The sequence below is a fragment of the Zonotrichia leucophrys genome, chromosome 27 (genome assembly GCF_028769735.1).
Source record: "Zonotrichia leucophrys gambelii isolate GWCS_2022_RI chromosome 27, RI_Zleu_2.0, whole genome shotgun sequence".
Taxonomy (NCBI): Eukaryota; Metazoa; Chordata; class Aves; order Passeriformes; family Passerellidae; genus Zonotrichia; species Zonotrichia leucophrys.
The window spans coordinates 3,591,965-3,611,201 of record NC_088196.1 but is presented as its reverse complement, the minus strand read 5'-3'; the positions used below and the strand labels follow the sequence as shown (position 1 = coordinate 3,611,201).

General features: G+C 45.9%; 2 protein-coding genes across 3 annotated transcripts; both read right to left on the bottom strand.

Moving 5' to 3' along the window:
* Positions 1-2,622: 2,622 nt before the first annotated feature.
* LOC135458330 (keratin, type I cytoskeletal 15-like) lies at positions 2,623-7,403 on the bottom strand. Of its 2 annotated transcripts, none has more exons than XM_064733394.1 (8): positions 6,799-7,403; positions 6,247-6,329; positions 5,305-5,461; positions 4,857-5,018; positions 4,596-4,721; positions 4,265-4,485; positions 3,422-3,447; positions 2,623-2,931 (listed from the first exon to the last, which is right to left on the bottom strand). In XM_064733394.1, exons 1-8 carry the CDS (start codon positions 7,342-7,344, stop codon positions 2,849-2,851), a joined length of 1,404 nt encoding a protein of 467 aa, XP_064589464.1. In that variant the 5' UTR covers positions 7,345-7,403; the 3' UTR covers positions 2,623-2,848. The 2 variants fall into 2 exon arrangements, with proteins under 2 accessions (XP_064589464.1, XP_064589465.1); XM_064733395.1 differs by having other exon boundaries at positions 2,843-2,931; positions 4,227-4,485; positions 6,799-7,387.
* A 4,044-nt stretch (positions 7,404-11,447) lies between these two features.
* Positions 11,448-16,535, bottom strand: LOC135458664 (keratin, type I cytoskeletal 19). The gene is made up of 8 exons (XM_064733927.1): positions 15,819-16,535; positions 14,381-14,463; positions 13,909-14,065; positions 13,519-13,680; positions 13,260-13,385; positions 12,923-13,143; positions 12,189-12,217; positions 11,448-11,715 (listed from the first exon to the last, which is right to left on the bottom strand). Exons 1-8 carry the CDS (start codon positions 16,245-16,247, stop codon positions 11,696-11,698), a joined length of 1,227 nt encoding a protein of 408 aa, XP_064589997.1. The 5' UTR covers positions 16,248-16,535; the 3' UTR covers positions 11,448-11,695.
* Between the last annotated feature and the right edge of the window lie 2,702 nt (positions 16,536-19,237).

Here is a 19,237-nt window from a genome sequence, read left to right as displayed (position 1 = left end):
TAGTTTTTCTCAAAAGTCTCAGTAACTTTCTGCCAAACTGTATCATCAACAGGGAAAGGTGCAGGGTGGCTGTTGCAGATTGTCCTGTTCCTGATGCTGGTGAGGGGCACAGATTGGGGAGTGGTCCCGTGGCAGCTGCTGGGTGTAGTGGGTTTGCCTTGTCTTCTTCTAGTCCATGACTGAGGGAAGAGATAGAGGAGGAAGATTTAGGAAGAGGCATGAAGCTGAGTGGGCACAGGCTCTCCCAGAAATGCTGCAGCTATTTCCTTACCTAGGTGAAGATTAAACCCCTTCCCCAGGGTCTGCCCTGGCCCTGCTGCTCATCCTGACTGCTGAGGCCAGGGAGACTGCATGGAGCGGAGTTAAACTGTCCTGGGAGAAACAGGAGATGTGTTTTTCCCTGTTTGTTTCACTTGGAAGGCTGCGGCAATAAGGAATTGTTGAGCTCTGGTACCTCCCGGCCTCATTCCTGTCGGAGCAGGATTCGGGCTCCTCCTTGTGGCTCGGCCTTGGCTCTGCTCAGCACCTGCTCCTTCCCTTTCCCAGCTCCCTGTACATTGAACACACGCTCCTCTTCCTTCCCCAGACACTTCCTTCTGTAGAAATCCTGTCATTTCTAACTATTTGGGGAAAGAATTCACTGAAGATGAGGTTTTCTAGCCAGCACAAGGTTTGGCTGTCCCCAGATATTCTGGTTACAGCCACTGTCCATAGCTGCAGTCTGGGATCAGCCCTGCTGCTGGGGAGGGGGATGAGCTTGAAGCATCAGACAAAAACTGAGGCCCTAACTTGAAAAAAACCTCAAATTTTAATAGCACTGATGACATCCTGCAGATCTCACCAGAGATCAATTTCAGATTGAATTTTCAGTTTAGCAAGCTGGTGTCTGTGACCTGTCACACCGAGATGGAATTACACAGGGATGTACAGAATAGAATGTGAAATAAAATGAATCCTCTGTTTCACCAGAAATTACTTCTTGGCATACCCACACTGCCTGGCAGTGAGGCTGGCAATGTGGGAGACCACAGAGCCTCAGTCCTGAGAATATAATGGAATTAGCACATCATGAAAACCAGATTTGTATTTTCTCTTGCAATTAATCCAAAGTACAGGTGATGTGAGACATGGGAAGTGCTTCCCCTGAGGCTCAGACTTTCCAAACTAGAAAAGATGCCACACAGTTTTGATCCACACATGCTGAGGATCGATGCAAAACTTACACAACTTACTTCAAAATCTGACGTGACTCTTTGTCAGGCTGCAGTGCTGAATTTGGGTTTAGTCACCTCTTTAATCCAGAACAGAGAATGAAGGTGACACCCGGAGTAAGGAAATAAACTGTTGTCAGCAGGTGGCACCCTTGGATGGGGACTGCTCTGCTCCCTGGGAGCGGTGCTGCTCCACAGTCCTGGCTTGCTCCATCTGGGAATTGTGGGTGTTTTACTGAATTGGAGCACGGGAAGCAAACTGAGCTGAATTTCGAGGCAGAATATTTTGACAAGTATATTGTACAGGTCAATGTTCTCCAACAATCACTGACTGATTCAGCTCTTCCATCTGGAATACAAATGGATGGAGAGCTGCCTGAGGCTGTAGAAATTCCCTCTCTTGCTGTGTGAGTGATACAAACAATAGTCACCTAGGTTTTGGATCAGGAAAAATATCATTTATACAATTCCGTTTTCCTCTTTAGTGGATTGAGATGTTGCTTTGCTGCAGTTTGCCAGAATCTCTTCTGAACTCCTTCCAGTGGGAATGCCAGCAGGATGCATTTCTTACCAGCAGCACCCATGATCTCATGGCCAAACTAGTGATGCCAGCAGTGTATATTTCTTTTTCTTAAATGTCAGAAAATAGAAAAAAACAAAAATAGTGTCTCTAAGGAGCTTGGAAGGAAAATAAAATATGTAATTATAGAAATTACATCATTTTTGCAGGTATTATAATGTGGATTGAATGTCCAGTGATGGGGCTAAGGATGCCTTTTTCAAACATGTTTATGTGAGCAAAGTACAGTGCTTAGGTAACTGCTTTGTGTGCTTCTGGGATTCACCAGGCTCTTAAAGTTTCATCAGCATCTCTTCAGTTCCACTGGTGGGGGATTTGTAGCTGGGAGAAGGTGGTGTGGCTAAAACCACAGGCACAGCAGTGACATGGGCCACGGATGTTCTTCCTGATGGATGAAAACCAAAACAGTTGCAGCAAACTCTGAGCAATTTGTTTCACCTGGACTGTGCCTGCTGCTTCCTTAGGAGCTGAGGGAATTTGCCTTGGTGCTGCAGGCAGTTCAGGAACACAAATATACGCAGTTTTTTCAGAGATGCACTTCAATTGTGCATAAACTGTAGCCCTGTTGTGCCCGTGGAATTGAGAACAAAGATCTTAAGGATTTGTTTGTGCTATCTTCTCTGTTTTTAACTGATACCAGCTCCAGATGGCTGGCAGAATCTAATGGCACTTTATCTGTCTGTTCATCACCATCTTTATTATTATTTTTAAGGTTATTATTGTTATTGCTATTGTTATTCCCCGAGTATCCCCTGATTGGCTTCCAGCAGCCCATGCTGGGAGAGCCTGTGTGTGGCACAATGGCTTCAAAAAACACCATTAGACTGGATTCATTTGCAAAAGCAGAACAGAAACTTTATTGTTAGGACACAATAGGGCATCAGCAGAAAACAGGCTTGGCATCTCTGACCCAGCGAGCTCGTGTACAAAGGCAGAGCAAATCTAAGGAAAGACATTCTTGGGTACATTCTTGTGCTTTGGGGAAGTGAAAGGTTCTTTATCTCAGCATTAGCCAGTGTGAGGCTGCACTGGGTCCAGGTGGAGATTTGGGATTTCTTTACTGGTATCTCCTGTCACGGGTAGAAACGGGTTTTCCATCATCATCTGTGCCAGAGCGACGTCCTGAACTGCTCCCAAATGCTGTTGTAGGGGGAATAAAAAATTAAATAGGGAACAAAAAAACCACTAAGGCACTGCCAACACCCTGAGGAGCTAAACCATGAGGCTGTGTTTGTTTCCTCACAAGATCTTTCACATATCAAAGGCAGAACTGCCCTTACATCTTATTTACTTTCCCTCCTGGTATTCATCCAGAAAACCTTAGGAGTGCACATCAGATATGGGTTTGGATGCATCTTGAATGTTACGTGAATCAGCAGAGGAATGAATCTTTGGGAGATCTGGGTATTTTAGAATCCCATGAGCAGTTCATGCAATCATTTTGGAAATCTACTGGTTTCAAAAATGCACATAAAATAAAGTGTTATATTTTTGTCTCTACATGATACAGAACATGCTCATTGTAGGGAGAATGGAATCTGTGGTAGTAAGAAATCCAAGGCTAAAAGGTTTATTTAATCCTATTTTGCCTGTTCATTTCAGCCCCTCATTAAATAAAAATATTTCTTACCATCCTTGGGGTTCAGTCCTGACAACCTGTGGAAAAGAAAGATTTGATTAATGACCATTCCTGACCTTGTCCCCTGAAACCATTGAACCATTTAGGAATTTGTGTGGATAGCCAGGATTTCACAGAGCTGCTCTCAATGCTGCTTCTGAGGTGCATTGCTACTAGAGGTGGTGTTAAGGTGCTTTCAGCTTTGAAATCCACCCCTAAGTACTTGAAAGGGAATGGGAACAGTGGTCAGACCAGTTCCTTGTCCTAGGTGTCTCCTTATACTGCTCCTCTCCTCAAAATGCCTCTTCTAGAATAAGGAGCTGATTCCTCCTCAGAAATCAGAAATAATTCCATGTATAGATCAGATATGAGAAGTGGGCATGAAAATGCAGATTTTACTGAAGTAAGCTGGAGTCTGTTCCAGGCTCTTTTCTTGCTGGGGATACTGGTGTGTGAGGATGAGTATTTATTTTCACCTCTGCGCACAAATTGAGACAACCAGGAGCTAAAGAAATACTGGGAGCAGGTTTTTATAGGTTGTCTCAGCCTGAAGGCTCTAATGCCAGTGCAACCAGAGGATTAAGTGAGACATATATAGGGCGCCTGGTGCCTTTTGTAATTTATCGGGATCAAAATGGTGGCATTTATATTTTCAAATCCTCCACACCACTGATGTGCAGATTTATGTCAGTAGCCATAAATCTTGAGTTGTGGCAGTACCAGGGACCTTGCCAGTGCTCCAAAGGCTGCGTGTGCAGGGAGCGTGACCGAGCACTGCAGGGCCAGCCTGGCAGCCCCAGCTCCGGTGTGTTGTTACCCTTATCTGCTCATCAGGACCGGGACAGAGTGACATACTGTGCGTCCTGGCCCTCCAGCAGATGGCGGTACGTGGCGATCTCCTGCTCCAGGCGACTCTTGATGTCCATGAGCATTTTGTACTCCTGGTTCTGGCGCTCCATGTCGCAGCGCAGCTCGCTCAGCTGCTCCTCCACGCTGGTGATGAGCGCCTGGATCTGAGCCAGCTGCGCGCAGTACCGGCCTTCCGTGTCCCGCAGGTTGGCCTCCAGCCCGGCTTTCTAAAGTGCAGCAATGGCAGAACAGGTTAGAAGGAAGTTTGTCGAGTTGAGGAGAGGGAGGAAGGGGACAGTGTGAGGCAGTGCCTCGTGGTGTCGGGACAGCTCCGTACCATGCTGAGCTGCGACTGGAGCTCGATCTCCAGGCTCTGCAGGTTGCGGCGCAGTTCCGTGATCTCTGACTTGCTGGTCTGTATCTGCTGGGTGTGGGTGGCAACTTCACGGTTCAGCTCCTCAGTCTGAAAGGAAAAAGAATGTAAAATCACATACAAATGTATAAAAAATCAATCATTGTGAGAAAGGGAGGTAGGGACCTGCCAGGGCAGTACTGCTGAGGCAGTTCACTACTGTGCTGTTTATTGGTGTGGCTGTACCTGAGTGAAGAACCAGGCCTCGGCATCCTTACGGTTCTTCTCAGCCAGAGCTTCATACTGCTCCCTCATCTCAGCAAGAACTCTGGTCAGGTCAATGCCAGGAGCTGCATCCATTTCCACATTGACTGTTCCACTCAGCTGGTTCGAGTACTCCTTCATTTCCTGCATGGGCAGCAGACAGAGGACACAAAAAGATCAGGCTCTCTCCTCTCACAGTGCTCCTGCCCCCAGCAATCCCTGCTGTGGTACACAGTGCCTGTGCTATCAAGTATCACAGATGCAACACACATAAAACATTTATCACATTAATTTTCTCATTGCAACAGCTTCTCTGTCTCTGTGTACTCACACAGGACACACGTACTTACATGTAACTTACATGTATGTTTCATTTACAAGAGATAAATTCCAAAGGGGAGTGATCTCCCTGCACTTCCAGGACTCTCACCTCTTCATGGTTCTTCTTCAGATAAGCCAGCTCCTCTTTCAGTGTCTCAATCTGCATCTCCAGGTCAGCTCTGGACAGGGTCAGCTCGTCCAGGACCCGGCGCAGGCCGTTGATGTCGGACTCCACGCTCTGGCGCAGGAACAGCTCGTTCTCATACCTGCAGTTCAGAAAAGACACAAGCACTGGAACATGTCCGAGTTTGTATTCAGTAGAGCTATAAAATGATCACATATGGGAGGAACAGTGGACTGTAGATGAAAACATACAGATTTAGAGGTGTAAAAGCAATAAAACTGTTCTTTCCCAATATCCAGCTATGGCATAAGGAAGCACAGACAATGCTGTATGATTTTGTTCCTGGGGAGGACATGACATTTCACCTTGCAGAACCTAATACTGATAATCAGCATCAATAGAAACATTGTCACACAATGACAGCAGTTTTGCAGTGTCCTCCCAGATTTGCGTAGGAAAGCACAGGTGGGGCAGGGCTGCCTGAGATACAGGAGAGAAAATAGAAACCTGCAGGTGCATTGCTGCAGGGAAGGCAGCTGCACATGGACCTTTATCATCTGATGTACTGCTGAGCCTGAGAGCTGGAAAAACCCCACCTTACTCTAAATTTCACACTCCAGCAGAGAAATGCTGAAGCCCCACAGCAATCTTCCTGCCACTCAGTTCCTTCTAAGTGAAAATCCCACCTATTCCTGCCTTCTTTCCCCTATGATTCAGGCTACTGAAAATATTTGAGTATCACAAAAAAATGAAGACAGGGGCTATAACTGATCATGCAAACAGCTCAGTGATTGAATGCTGTGTTCTGTCAGGCTTATACTCTGAATTGGTCCTTCATCAAATGGATTCTGCTTGCCAGGATGTTTTGTATCTGAAGTTACTAAAGAAAAAACTGAATGAAGACAAATGAGCTCCAGGTGAACTTACTTCAGTCTGAAGTCATCAGCAGCCAGCCTGGCATTGTCAATCTCCAAAATGACCCGGGAATTGTCAATGGTAGCAGCAAGGATCTGCAATTAAGAAACATGAAGAAAAGTTCCTGTGAATAATGGTAAAATATCTGGTCCACATTCCATGAGCAAACCAGAGGGCTGTGATACTCTGTGCAACACAGATCAGAACCATAATAGGGAAATGTGTTTGTACAACACCTGATCTTATCTGTAGCCAGGTGAATTATACCTTTTCACGCCCTTATTGAGGCATCTGATCATCTATACTTTCTACTTTTATCCAATGCATTGGATCTTTTTAACCTTTTGCTAACTTTTACTGCAATCATTTTAATTTCAACAAACATCACATTGACAGGATAAGGTATTTATTTGGTGTTTAAATTGAGAAGAGGTTACTCTATTCTGCTAGAATGCTCAGAACCTCAGTGTATCTACTTCTTTTGTAATTATTTTAAAGACATGGAACAGGCAGTTCCACAATTCTCTTACCTTCTGATAACTCATCTACATATGAATGTCATACCTTGTCTCGGAGATCTTCAATTATCTTGTAATAATTGCTGTAGTCACGGGCGGGGCTGGTGGGAGCTTGTTTCTGGTACCAGTCTCGAATTTTCACCTCTAAATCAGAATTGGCCTCTTCCAGGGCTCGTACTTTGTCCAGGTAGGAAGCCAGCCGGTCATTCAGGTTCTGCATGGTTATCTTCTCATTGCCAGAGAGGAGGCCATCGCCGCCACCAAAGCCACCACCAAGGTCAAATCCTCCACCAAAGCCAGCGCCGCCTCCAAAGCCAGCGCCCCCTCCAAAGCCGGAGCCCCCTCCAAAACCACAGGCTGCTCCCCCTCCAAAGCCTCCTCCATAGCCCCCCCCGAAGCCGTAGCCTCCTCCTGAAGAGGAGACGTACCTGGCCGAGGAGATGGAGACGCCGCGGCCGCCGGAGCCGCCGTGGATGCTCGGGGCCCGGCAGACGCCCCCACCGCGCACCGAGGACAGGCGGCAGCTGCTGCCCCCGGCACCCCCAAAGCCGCCCCCGTAGGTGGAGGAAGAGCTCATGTAGGAAGTGGCCATGGCTGAAGCAAGAGAAGGAGCAAAGGTCAGTTAGGCAGCCTTGCAAGAGAAGACAGCTTGTGCCTTCGCTGCCCTGGTGCCTCTTTTATATCCTCATGATGGGGTGTTGGGAGACAAACCCCACTGCAGCCCTCCCTCCAAAATTCCTCCTCCCTAGAGGTGAGGCCAACTGTGATGACATTCCTGACAAGAAGTGCTGGCAGCACATCGCAGGGGCTTGGGCTTGGGGTTTCTTTTTTTAATTAAACAAAAGGCATGAATCAGATGTTTTTTCTTCAGGCTATAGTTCTGAAACTTGGAGTTTACTTCTCTGACATTTAAGAATGGAAAAACAAAGTGAGTTCAGCCCCACCCACTTGCCTATTTACAATGCTCACCATGGCTACCTTCAGAAAATCAACTTTTTCTAAAAATGAGGCTTAAGTAAAATTCTCCTTTTGTTGAAAAATGTACAGTCATCTCTTCATCTCACCATTATTCCTTCCTTTCTATCTGCATTTTTCCCTTTAAAATTTTGGAATTGGATTAGAAATGTTCTTGTTCTCGATTTTTTTCTTGGAAATAATATTTGGATTTTGGAGTCTGAATTTTTATTACAAAAAGCATCTGCTCATGGCACTGTGTGAGGAACAATCAGCATCCATCAGTGTGCAAGGGAGAGTGGAAACAGTAAATTTATTAATCACCTTGAAATAAACCAGAAAGGGAACACAGATTGAAACAACTCAGTTAAAAGAGTATATGTGGGAGGATTAAGATCCTGTTACTTTGGAAAATGTAAAGAGAAAAGGTTTAAGATAACACAGTTCTGATAGCAATGTATGTGTTTAATGCCAACGTGCATGAGGAAATGGAGTAGCATTTGAAAATAGGACTTGAGAAACACTCAGAAGAGGCACCTTAACCCTTCATTTAAAGCAGGAGTCTGAAACAGAAATACATTACTGAGCTAATAAATTGCCAGTGAAATTCAGGAATTCAGTCCTGCAGCCCTGCTTGCCTGCAGGGAAGGCAGATTTGGGCAGTGTGAGGAAGCAGGAGCTGCCCCTGTGTCCTGCTGGGGACAGGCTGTGGGCAGTGTGGAGTCTGCAGAGCACTCCATTCTCTGCATAGCACAGAGACCTCAAATAAAGCTTAAAGAAGAAAATGTATACCTTTGCTAAAAACATCATAAGAAGAGCATTGTTTTTAGCAGTCTCTGGTAGTACAGAAACTGAGCTTAGAACTCAGGATGGGAATTTTGGATAAGCCAAAGGTTCACAGGAGTTGTTGGAGCAAACCAAGGGGGTTTCTGACATTTCCAGCTGAGATGTTAATGCAGGCACAGGGAATGCACAGCATTTTCACTCGGAGATGAGCACTTGGGGGGGAAGAAAAGGCAGAGTCCAGCTGTGATGTGTCCCCACGGGCTGGCTCTGGGCACGGCCACTCGCTCCAGGCTGAGCAGAGCGCACGGGTGGGTGTTCACTGCTCTGGAAACATGTTCCAAACTGAAGCTGGCCCTTTGCCACAGCCCTTCAGTTTTGCTGCTGGGTAGATTAATGGTCTGTGTACCTTGCCAGATCCCTGTGTCTCCAAGGGTTGGTGGCTCATGAAACAAGTTTACACAAGCCCTCCTGAAGATAAAAAAATGTCTTAAAGACTCCTGTAATCAATGCCCTGAAGTGTGTGCACTGCCAGGGACTGCTCAGCCAAGAGAGCCTATAATAAGCAAATCATATTCCATTTAAAAAGCCCAAGCAACAAAACCCCACAAAATTTAGTAGGAAACTTTGGGGAGTTTTCATTGAGTCTTCTTTCACTCAGGTGTGATAACTCCTTTGGAAGGTCAGTGGTGAAACACACTTTGCTGCTTTCTAACATGCCCCAGGCGTCACCTGGATCAGTATCAGATGAACGCTTACAAAAACCAGGTAGCAGATAAAAGCTGTTCCTTTCTGTTGAATATTTACCATTGGGAAACAAAATAAATCAAGCAGCCAGTACAGATCATGCCCCATAACATAATTTAGGCAACAATTTCTACACATTTTCTCCTTACAGGCTGTACAGGGAAATAGAAGCCAATCACTTGCTGAAATAAAAAAAAAAAAATCAAAAAAAGAAAGGCTCTTTCAAGCTTATGCCTTTATTCTGGTCTCACTACCATTGCTCAGAGATTCCTTATCCAGTGACAGATGGACTCATCCTTTTGCACAGTCTCAGAATTGTACCTGTGGTCCCTGAACTCCTTGGTTTGTCATCTTCCAGAGGGATTTCCTGGAAGACATTCCCTGACATGTCTGTGCTGCACAAACTCTTTTGTTACCTCTGCTGTGGGATTAACGGGGCTGACACACTGCAGCCCCTCCTCTCAGGACAGCAAGTTCCAGTCAAGCAGCAGCTTGTTTGTCATCTCAGTGATCCCTCTATGAGTGATAAAACCATCACTCAGAGGAGACATGACATGCCTTTAGAAAACACTTTTTTTCCCTCAACCAGACACTAAAATTATAGTGCCTGAGTGATTTATATCTAACATTTTACCAGAAATCCTTCTCTGCCTTAGAGATAGAGGAAAAAATAATAAAATTATAAAATAAAATTAGAACTAAGCTATAGAAACAAGAATTCAGGATTTTTATAGCTTGCATTCTTGGAGCATGAGAATTTCTTGTCAGACTTGCACATTTGCAGCTGGACAATACCAGAAATCTGCAACAGTGAGCTCCCACCCCGACTGGATTGGTCACAAGAAATTGCTCTCAGGGAATGGGATTTGTTAACATTAAAAAACAAACCCGAAGCTGTTTGTTCTTTCCTCTAGGGAGGTTTCCAGATCTCAGTGTTGCAGGGAATAAGTTTGGTACAAAGCATGTGTTAATGTGTCTGCACTCAGCAACTGCTTGTACGGAATGCACAAGTTCTTCTTCTCCTGGCTCTTCCAGAAGTGAACCCCACAGAAATGGGTGAGCTCCTGAAGGATCCCCTGCACCCCATGTGCCTCCCTTTGATTCTGCCCATTTTTCCCCCTGCTCTCCCCATCTTGGCCCTTTCTCTGTGTCTTTTTGTCTGTTCTTCTCTCCTGTCACTGTTTTCCTGTGTCAAGGTGAAGCCACTGCTTAATGCCACCATGCTTCATTCCAGAGGCTAAGCTGGATTGTCGGTGTCAGTAGTGACAGATGATGTTGACAGGTCACCTGAGTCACTGCTCAACCAAGCCCAAGCCCCAGCACCTTTGGATTGAGGAGGATTGCCCCACCTTGAGAGAGATCCAGAGCTTGGGTGCTCTGAGCCATGCATACACTCCATTAATCTGCTGTGAACAAGGGACCATGGACATTCCCCAGGACCAAGGAGAGAAGTGCTGACAGATTTTATGATGTCTCCCTGAATCACAGACTGCAAACTGATCCACTCTAGGGGAGAGCAGTGTTGGGATACTTTCAGTCTGGGCATATCTCTCTTTTCAGTCCTCCCCAGCTGTGGAGCAAACTGTTCTTCTGGTAACAGCAGGAGCTGGGAAGGGGTGGCTGGGCTGGAGCCATGGTTTGCTTTTAGCACAATCCCTGAAGTTTCCTTGGCTGTCAGTTTGGTAGCAAATAAAATAAGTGGATTGGAACAAAAAGTGATTCCAGTTGGAATTTCAGCTGGGATAATGTCCTTGCAATGGCATGAGAGGTAAGTGGGCTGAAATTGGTGCTAATGCTTTGTAAGCCCTGTGTGAAAGGGGAATGGAAGTGAAAAATTCTTCCAACTGCAGCTCACCCCTGTGTTCCCCTGCAGGAATTATCTATGAACCATTTTACTTTGTATTTTACTCTATGAAACATCTCCCAGCTCCTGCTGCTCTCCAGAACCACTTCCCATCCTGCTGCCCCTGCTCTGCAGAGTGCACAGCATCACAGTGAGACACCCAGGTCACTCTTGTGTCCCCCTCTGAGAAGCTGGGGATGCCACTGCCTCTGTATTCCAAGCTCCTGCCAGCAAGAGGAGCCAGCAGAATCAGGATGGAGCCCAAGCTCCCTGCACTGTGAGCACTGTCAGGGAGGCTGGCTGCCAATTCCTGCCTGAGTAAAGCCAAACTCCAGTGAAATATCACAATAACTCCAAAGAAGCAAAGATTGCAAGAATATCATCTTTATTTGAGTAGATGCAGCAATTCAACACATGCAAAACCTAGAAATAATTGCAAAGCTGACCCAGTTTGCATCTTAATCATTGCTAAGTGAATGAATCTGCCTAAACTTTGTGTGGCCAAGAGCCTTCTGTGCTTCAAGAGTCGTTTCCAGCTGTTCAGAGTGATTTCTCCATCTCAATCCACATGTGTTGTCTGCTTTTTCTCAGTTTGCAGATGACCTTTGAAGTACCTTCAGTGCTTGTCTCTTTTGTCTGCAGTAACATGGAGAGAAAGAACAGCAATAATTTAGCCCAGCTCACACAGAGCACTCTGGTGGGCACTGAGCTTGCCTGGGCCTCATCTCTCATTCCCTTCTCTCAGAACTTTTCCTCTCCATCACCTGGATTTGACTCATCCCTTTTATGACACTGCTGACCTCTAACAGCTCAAGGCAGGTTTTACTGGCATGTTCCTGCAATTCCCCCAAGCAGGCCAAGCTTCAATTCCCCTGTCCTTTCATCTGGGGAAATGATTAAGTGTTTTGTGCTTTACTTCAGCAGAGTCTGAGATGTTTTTCTGATATCTGACATATTTTAATTGCTGAAATTTGTTCCATTCTAACCAGAGAAATAATGGGGTTTTTTCTATGACAAATTATGCAGACCCCAGTCTCTAGAACAGACATAACTATCAGTTATGTGGTTTTAGAAAATAAAACTTCTCCTGAAAGAGAAGGAATTCTTACCGGCAGTTCCCGAAAGGGAGCCAAACATCCTGTGGAGCAAAGAGAACAATTGGAAAAAGAGTTAATACAACAAATGCAAAATGAGATGAGGATTGATGAAAGCAAATCATCTATCAATCAGGTACACTGTGTGCAGTCAGGGAAGAGATGCCCATCTCCCTGCACTCTTTCTCAGCAAAGGACAGGGAGTTGTGTTAGGAAATACATTTTTAAATTGCATTGGTAAAAAACACTATGGAAAAGAAGTAACAGAGCAAACCAAAACCTTTCAATCCCTGCCTCATTTTTTTCCTCCTTGAGGCTGTATGAGATGAGATTGAACTGTGCTGCCATGTGGGAGTCACTCAGTGACTGCCTTCACTTCTCTTCCCAGTATTTCCTCCCACACTGATTCCTGTTGGGTAAGAGTTCTCCACCTGGTAACAGGGAGTTTATGGGAATTTGGTATTAATTTTTATATTCTGTAAAACATTATTATTGGCACTTTTTCTGACTGTGATGCAGCTGATCACTTCAACTGGTAGTTGCAGTTAATCTACTGTGCTGCTTGTCAGTTCCCCTTCCTGTTTAGAAACTCTTTGAGGTCTCACTTCATGTAAATGAACACTGTAACATTTCTAGCTCCAGAAAAATTAGTTTGTTACAAATTGTATAACTCTAGGAGTACTGTGTTAACCAAGGTGCTGTGGCAAATGAGCACCATGACATGGTCAGGCTGAGCAAAAGGTTCTTACTGGGACTCCTGGCCTTCCAGCAGCTGGCGGTACGTAGAGATCTCTTGCTCCAGCCGAGTCTTGATATCCATGAGGATCTTGTACTCGGTGTTCTGGCGCTCCATGTCAGCTCTGAGCTCAGCCAGCTGTGCCTCGATGCTGCCAACCAGCCCCTGGATCTGTGCCAGCTGTGCCCCGTAACGCGCTTCTGTGTCGGCCAAGGTGCCCTCCAGCGCCGCTTTCTGTCAGGGCAAAGCACAGGCAGGAGAGGTTGCTGCCAGTGCAGGACTTGGTGCGGGGAGGGAAATATGGGCCCTTTTCAGTGGGGGTTTGTCAGGCAGTGCCGAGTCTGACGTACCATGCTGAGCTGGGACTGCAGCTCGATCTCCAGCCCTTGCAGGGTGCGTCTCAGGTCAGTGACCTCGGACTTGCTGCTCTGCAGTTGTTCGGTGTTAATGGCGACCTCACGGTTCAGCTCTTCAGTCTGAGACAGGGAAAACACTATGTGAGAAATGTGGGGTGCATAAAGCTGTCACAGCGTTTTTCTGTGTGTTTTAATAGTTGTTTCTTTCATGGATTGTTGTGGTTGGTGTTTGTACAATATGGAGGGGTTTTACCTTGCTGTGGAACCAGGCCTCAGCATCCTTCCTGTTCTTCTCAGCCATCTGTTCATACTGGTCCCTCATATCTGCCAGGATCTTGGACAGGTCAATGCCTGGAGCAGAGTCCAACTCAACGCTGACTTGACCGGCTGCTTGTCCTCTCAGGGCACTCAGCTCCTGTGGGGAAAGGCAGAGGAGACAAAAGAGGGCACAATTGTAAACTGAAAATGTTATGAACCTTCTGTCCTTTCTTTGAGGGCTAAGGCTGACTGACTCCCCTGGGATACTGGCAGGAGGGATCTCAGTCTACACAGGAATCTTTCCCTCACTGTTGGAGAGCCCAAGGCAATCCTGAGGGACTCCACTCTTCTAGTGCCACTTTCAAACGTGTTTCTTGGGGTTTACCTCCTCATGGTTTTTCTTTAGGTAGGCCAGTTCCTCCTTTAATCCCTCAATCTGCAGCTCCAGGTCGGCTCTGGACAGGGTGAGCTCATCCAGGACCCGGCGCAGGCCGTTGATGTCGGCCTCCACGCCCATGCGCAGGCCTTGCTCAGTCTCAAACCTTAAAAAAGCAAAACAAATTCAGGTTCACTGATCACCCAGCCCACAAGAAACACAGTATGAATGTATCTGGGTCTGTAGGATTTATGGTGTAGCAAATGTCATCAAGCCTTAAACCATTCTCCACGTATTCCTCATTATGCAAAATTTTTAGTGGTGCTTTTAGCAAAGACATGAAGATTGAACTGTATGCACAGGATCAAACCAATATTCACACAGGGGTTCTAGGGGCATTCCATTCCTGTTTCACTGTCCTTTGGCTCAACAAGGATTTTTGCCTACTCATGAGATCTTTTCCCTCTCAGAAATTACTCACTTGGTTTTGAAGTCGTCAGCAGCCAGCCTGGCATTGTCAATCTGCAGCACAATCCTGGCATTATCAATGGTGGCATCAAGGATCTGCAAACAATGAAAGCTCATTGCTGAGGCTGACACAACTGTTATCAGCTTCCCTGCTGTGCAGATAAGAGTGAAGAGTCTATTTCACCTGTAGCTACAACAAATAGAGGTGTAGGGAAGGATCCATGATCTACAGCAAACACGTCATACAGATTTATCACATACTTCTGCCAGGATTCTGTTTTGGACACATCCTTGTGTCCAGTGTATGAAGTGAAAGCCATTTTTGGTAGAAGTTCCACAGTGAGACAAAACTACATTCTGGCTGAGAGGGAAAGGACTTTGAAAGATCACTTTGATCACAATTTTATTTCCTAGAATACCAGGACAGTGTTTATGTATTATTTTAATGCATCATGAAAGCCTCTGAAGGAAATTTTATTTAAAGGAATCTCTGTTCAGTTTTACCTGGAAAGCATGTCTTCTATGCCTGCCACTCCTAAAACTCAAAAGGTCATCCACAAACCAGCTGTATGGTTTCCCACCCCTAACTAAGGAGAGCAAAAGAAAGGAGGGAAGAGAATACTAACAGGAGGAAATCCCATTGCCATCAGATTTTAAATCAGGAGTGAATGTGGATGGGTTGAAGCAAGGAGAAGCAACCTGCGTGGGAGCGGTCATGAACTCCAGGCTGAACTCAGAAAACTAAACCTCAAGTTTTCTTTCTTTTATTTACATAGTTAATCAGCTACTCCCTGTGTTATGCAGGGTGTGTATCACCTCAGCAATCTGTTATCAGGTACCCATGGGCTCTTGGGGCAAATCCTGCATTTATATATGGGATTGATTACTTCATGTCTGCTGTTTCCTTTTTTCCTATGCCAGATCTTTCAGTTCACTTAATTCCAAGGTTGAGTATGGGAAATGTAAAAAAGAAATTACTCTAAAGCCGTTTTTATTTTCATTGTTAAAGCAGTGTGTCTGGGCCTCTGAGGGTTTTCAAGCTCTATGGCAGGTGAGAGATTGCAGAGATGGGCAGGTTGCTGTCACACCTTGGCTCTCATTATAAATCGGTTTATATATGGTCATACATACATTAACTGGTCATATGTGTGTGCATGACCAGCACGTGTATAAACATAGGCTTTGTTAAAAGCCAACATTATCAGACTTCAGTACTTGGGCATCCCCCACTGACTGGTTTGTACCTCCTCTTGGCTAGCATTAAAAAAGTAGATAATTCCATATTGAATTGACTTTAACCCTCCATCCATTCCTTGCATTTACATCTCATCTCCCTCTCCCTCCCATGACCTGCAATGCTTTCTAGGAGTTCCCTAAGGATATTTTTGGCGTTTCATGCTTCCTTTGTAAGTGGAAATCTAAGATGACTTTTGAGAAATATTAACACCTACCTTGTCTCGAAGGTCCTCAATAGTCTTGAAATAAGGACTGTAATCCCGAGCTGGGCTTGGTCCTTGTTTTTGGTACCAGTTCCGGATTTTGGTTTCCAGGTCAGAGTTTGCCTCCTCGAGCGCTCGCACTTTCTCCAGGTAGGAGGCCAGGCGATCGTTGAGGCTCTGCATGGTGGCCTTTTCATTTCCCGACAGGAGCCCATCACCCCCATAGCTGAAGCTGCTGCTGAAGCTGCCTCCACCATAGCCTCCCCCCAGGCCGCTTCCCAGGCCAGAGGAGACAAACCTGGCAGAGGACACGGACACACCTCTGCCACCCGAGCCCCCGTGGATGCTGGGGGCCCTGAAGCTGCCCCCGAAGCGGAGGGAGGAGGCTCCGGGTCCCCCCACCACGGAGGAGCTGGTTTGCCTGAAGCTGTAACTGGCCATGGGGAGGAAGAGCACGGACCCGACCCAAGCTGCACCTCAGCGATTCGTGATCCCGAAGCAGGCGAGTGCCCCGCTCCCCCACCGCACTGCTTTTATGCCGGTGACAATGGGAGTTGTCTCCAGAATGTGTTATCTGAGACCCATGGAATTTATCAGCCCTAAGCCTTCTGCCAACACGGCGGTTCCCCTTATTGGTCAGTGGCTGTGCAGTGGGCTGTTTCCTCCCCCAGTACCTCCACACGGGGAGGGATCCCCTCCCCCGGACCTCTGCAGCTTGAAGCGAAAGGTGGGATTTGGAGGAGGCGTCTCCCTCCCGAGGGGAGCGTTCCTAAACCTGGTTAGAGTTTGCCTACGTGGAAACAAAGGGGTTAGGAGCGCACCCACTGCGGCCAAGCCGCGGTCAGAGGGAGTCACACAAAGCCTTGTTTTAACAGAGTGATTCAGCCTGATAACAGAGCTTGCAAGGAGCCCAGATGGTGAACAATGTGTGTGGACCTTCACGTTCCCACCCCTCTGTTTCCCTCGTTCCCCTTGAGAAAATGTCTTCTTTCAGAAAGGAAGTTTTCACTCTTTCTATCTTTACTCTTGGTTCCGTTTGGGCTAACAGAGAACGTGCTGTATCTGAGAGTCTGGTTTTCTACAGACAAGAATCCTCCTGAAGCAGCCATGGCTGTACCTGTAGCAGAGAAAAGCAGTGACATCCCTGAGTACCTGGGGAGTGAGCAGAAACAAGTGTCTGATTACACACTGAGTCCTTTGATTGCTACTGAAAGAGAGAAGCAAAGAGAAGAAACAGAATCACTGTCTTCTGGTCTTTGAGAGTTATGAAAATGTTATTTCTAAAATTTTCAGGTCCTCTATTATCCAAGATGGATTTTCAAAAACTTGTGTTACTTCCTTCCTCCAAAACACTTCTGAGGAGTTCTACAGAATTTGGAGGGAATGAGAAGGAAAGAGAATGGAAGGAAAGCTCTGGCCTGGCAGCACTTACAGCTCTTGGGAGCAGCCAGGCCTTTCTATACCCATGAAAAATGCTCCAGGTGTTTCAGGCTATACAATGAGCTGCACTCCCTGTGTACAGAGGTGTCAAACTGCGGGGCAAATTCAGGGAGGGAAAGAGCAAACAGCAAATGGGAGGCCAGCCAAGGCACCTGTATCACCAGGTAACGAGGAGGCCATAGCAGGAGGAATTCTGCAGTGACTCAGGTGTGAATATATCACTGGATACACACAGGATGTGTTCCACACTTCAGCCCCAGGACACCACAGCAGAGCTCTTTGCTCTCTGTGCAGGTTTTGCCTCCCACAGCTCTCCATCCTGCACTGCAGTGCTGTGCAGCCTTTCCTCAGAGGCCCAGGGATGCTCCTGCTGCCAGAGACACACCAGTTCCTTCTGGAGACCTGAATGTCCTGTTCAGCCCTGGGTGGGACAAACCTGCCCAGCCAGTAACTGCTCCAAGGGCTGGGAACAGATGAAATATTGATGTCAGGAGGTGACTGAGAGAAAACAACTGGGGAACAGTTATTTTTTTGTTAAAGTCCATACTGAGAGTGTAAAGAGCACCAGTGCATGTGCTTTTCTTCACTGAACAGAAAAGCAAGAAGCTGAAAGGAGATTAAATACCAGCGTGTTATTTTTGAGATCTACCTCCTGGTGCAAGGAGAGATGAACATCTGTCCCTCCAGGTATTCCTTCAGCATTGCCTGGACTCCCATATCAGGACCTCAATGCAGTGTATTTTTGGGTTGTGCAAAATGAAAAACTAATCTGTGGTGCTGCGTAATATTTTATGATCCAGCTCCTGAAAACTGGGATCTGGAAGGCTTCTGGATGGCCTCTGCAATATCTTGAGTAAAGTAAAAAGTAAAAGCAGCAATCCCCATATATTGCACTGTCAGAATATTGATCAGGTTGGGTTTGCATGAGCTTACAGGGAAGAATCTCCCAAAGAATGAACTGCAATTCTTAGTGCCAGTTTGGAAGTACAGCTGAAGTGTCAGGAGAAGAAAGGCTTGGGACACACAGTCAAATGGATTAATCTGATTTATCACACCAAATACAGCATAAGCCCCTAGTACTAAATCAGTCCCTCACAAAGCATTTTTGCTAAAACTTCTTTCTAAATCTTTCGACTTTCAATTTCTGTTTCACCCTAATGTTTGCATGTGTTTGTTTTGGTAAGGACTCCCTTAAGGTGAGAATGTGTATTTAAATGCTTGGGAAAGCCTTCAGTACAGCAAGCTGAAGAAGGTGCTGTTAGCATTCACTGTAAGTCTCTTTTTCTGCCAGTACTATAAACCTAATTTATGGTAGGGTCAGCTTTTTCCCAATAAGGAATGGTCAGCACAGGGAATTTCCCTTATCTGCACCTTATCAGAGGGGAAGGGAGACACATTTTTTCAAGCAGAGTCATCCAGACACACCCAAGCTCCTGGCTAAGACCTGGTTCTGCTTTACCTTTTATCTTCTCTGCTTTGCTAGTCACTGCTGCTTTATAAAACCATTCAGTTGTTTCGGGGTAGCTTTATTAATTGTCCTGTGCACCCTTTTTTTTCTTGCCCTTGAGGACACTGCTGTATCCTTCTCTCTTTTCACATCCTGCTGAATTTGCTTCCAGGGATAGATAATGAATTACTCTTTAATGAACTTACTGAACATTTTAAGCAACTTTGTTGGTGCCTGCAGTTCCACTCATGCATCTATGAATGAATGAGCAAAGCCAATTTATTATTCTGGATTTATCTTTTCAATTTTGAACTGTTTGTCCCTTCTGGTAATTTTTCATTTCTGCCTTTGCTTCCATCAATGAAAATATGCTGCTTTTTCATGTGCACATTTTGAGTCTCCATCTCTTCTCTTGCTCACATGAACTTTTTCCACCCTCCCCACTGATCATGTCACAGGCCCTATTAAGATCACAGCTTGGAATGTTTTTTTCCCCTTTTAAAGATCAGAGGCATGAAGTATTTGCAGCTTTTTATTCAAGCAC

Coding starts and splice junctions, on each gene's coding strand:
- LOC135458330 (XM_064733394.1), bottom strand. CDS start 7,344: ATGGCCACTTCCTACATGAGCTCTTCCTCCACCTACGGGGGCGGCTTT. Junction 4,486..4,595: donor TCCAGTCGCAGCTCAGCATG/GTACGGAGCTGT, acceptor GCTGCACTTTAG/AAAGCCGGGCTGGAGGCCAA. Junction 2,932..3,421: donor AGGACTGAACCCCAAGGATG/GTAAGAAATATT, acceptor CCCCTACAACAG/CATTTGGGAGCAGTTCAGGA.
- LOC135458664 (XM_064733927.1), bottom strand. CDS start 16,247: ATGGCCAGTTACAGCTTCAGGCAAACCAGCTCCTCCGTGGTGGGGGGA. Junction 13,144..13,259: donor TGCAGTCCCAGCTCAGCATG/GTACGTCAGACT, acceptor TTGCCCTGACAG/AAAGCGGCGCTGGAGGGCAC. Junction 12,218..12,922: donor CTGGAAGGCCAGGAGTCCCA/GTAAGAACCTTT, acceptor TTTGCTCCACAG/GATGTTTGGCTCCCTTTCGG.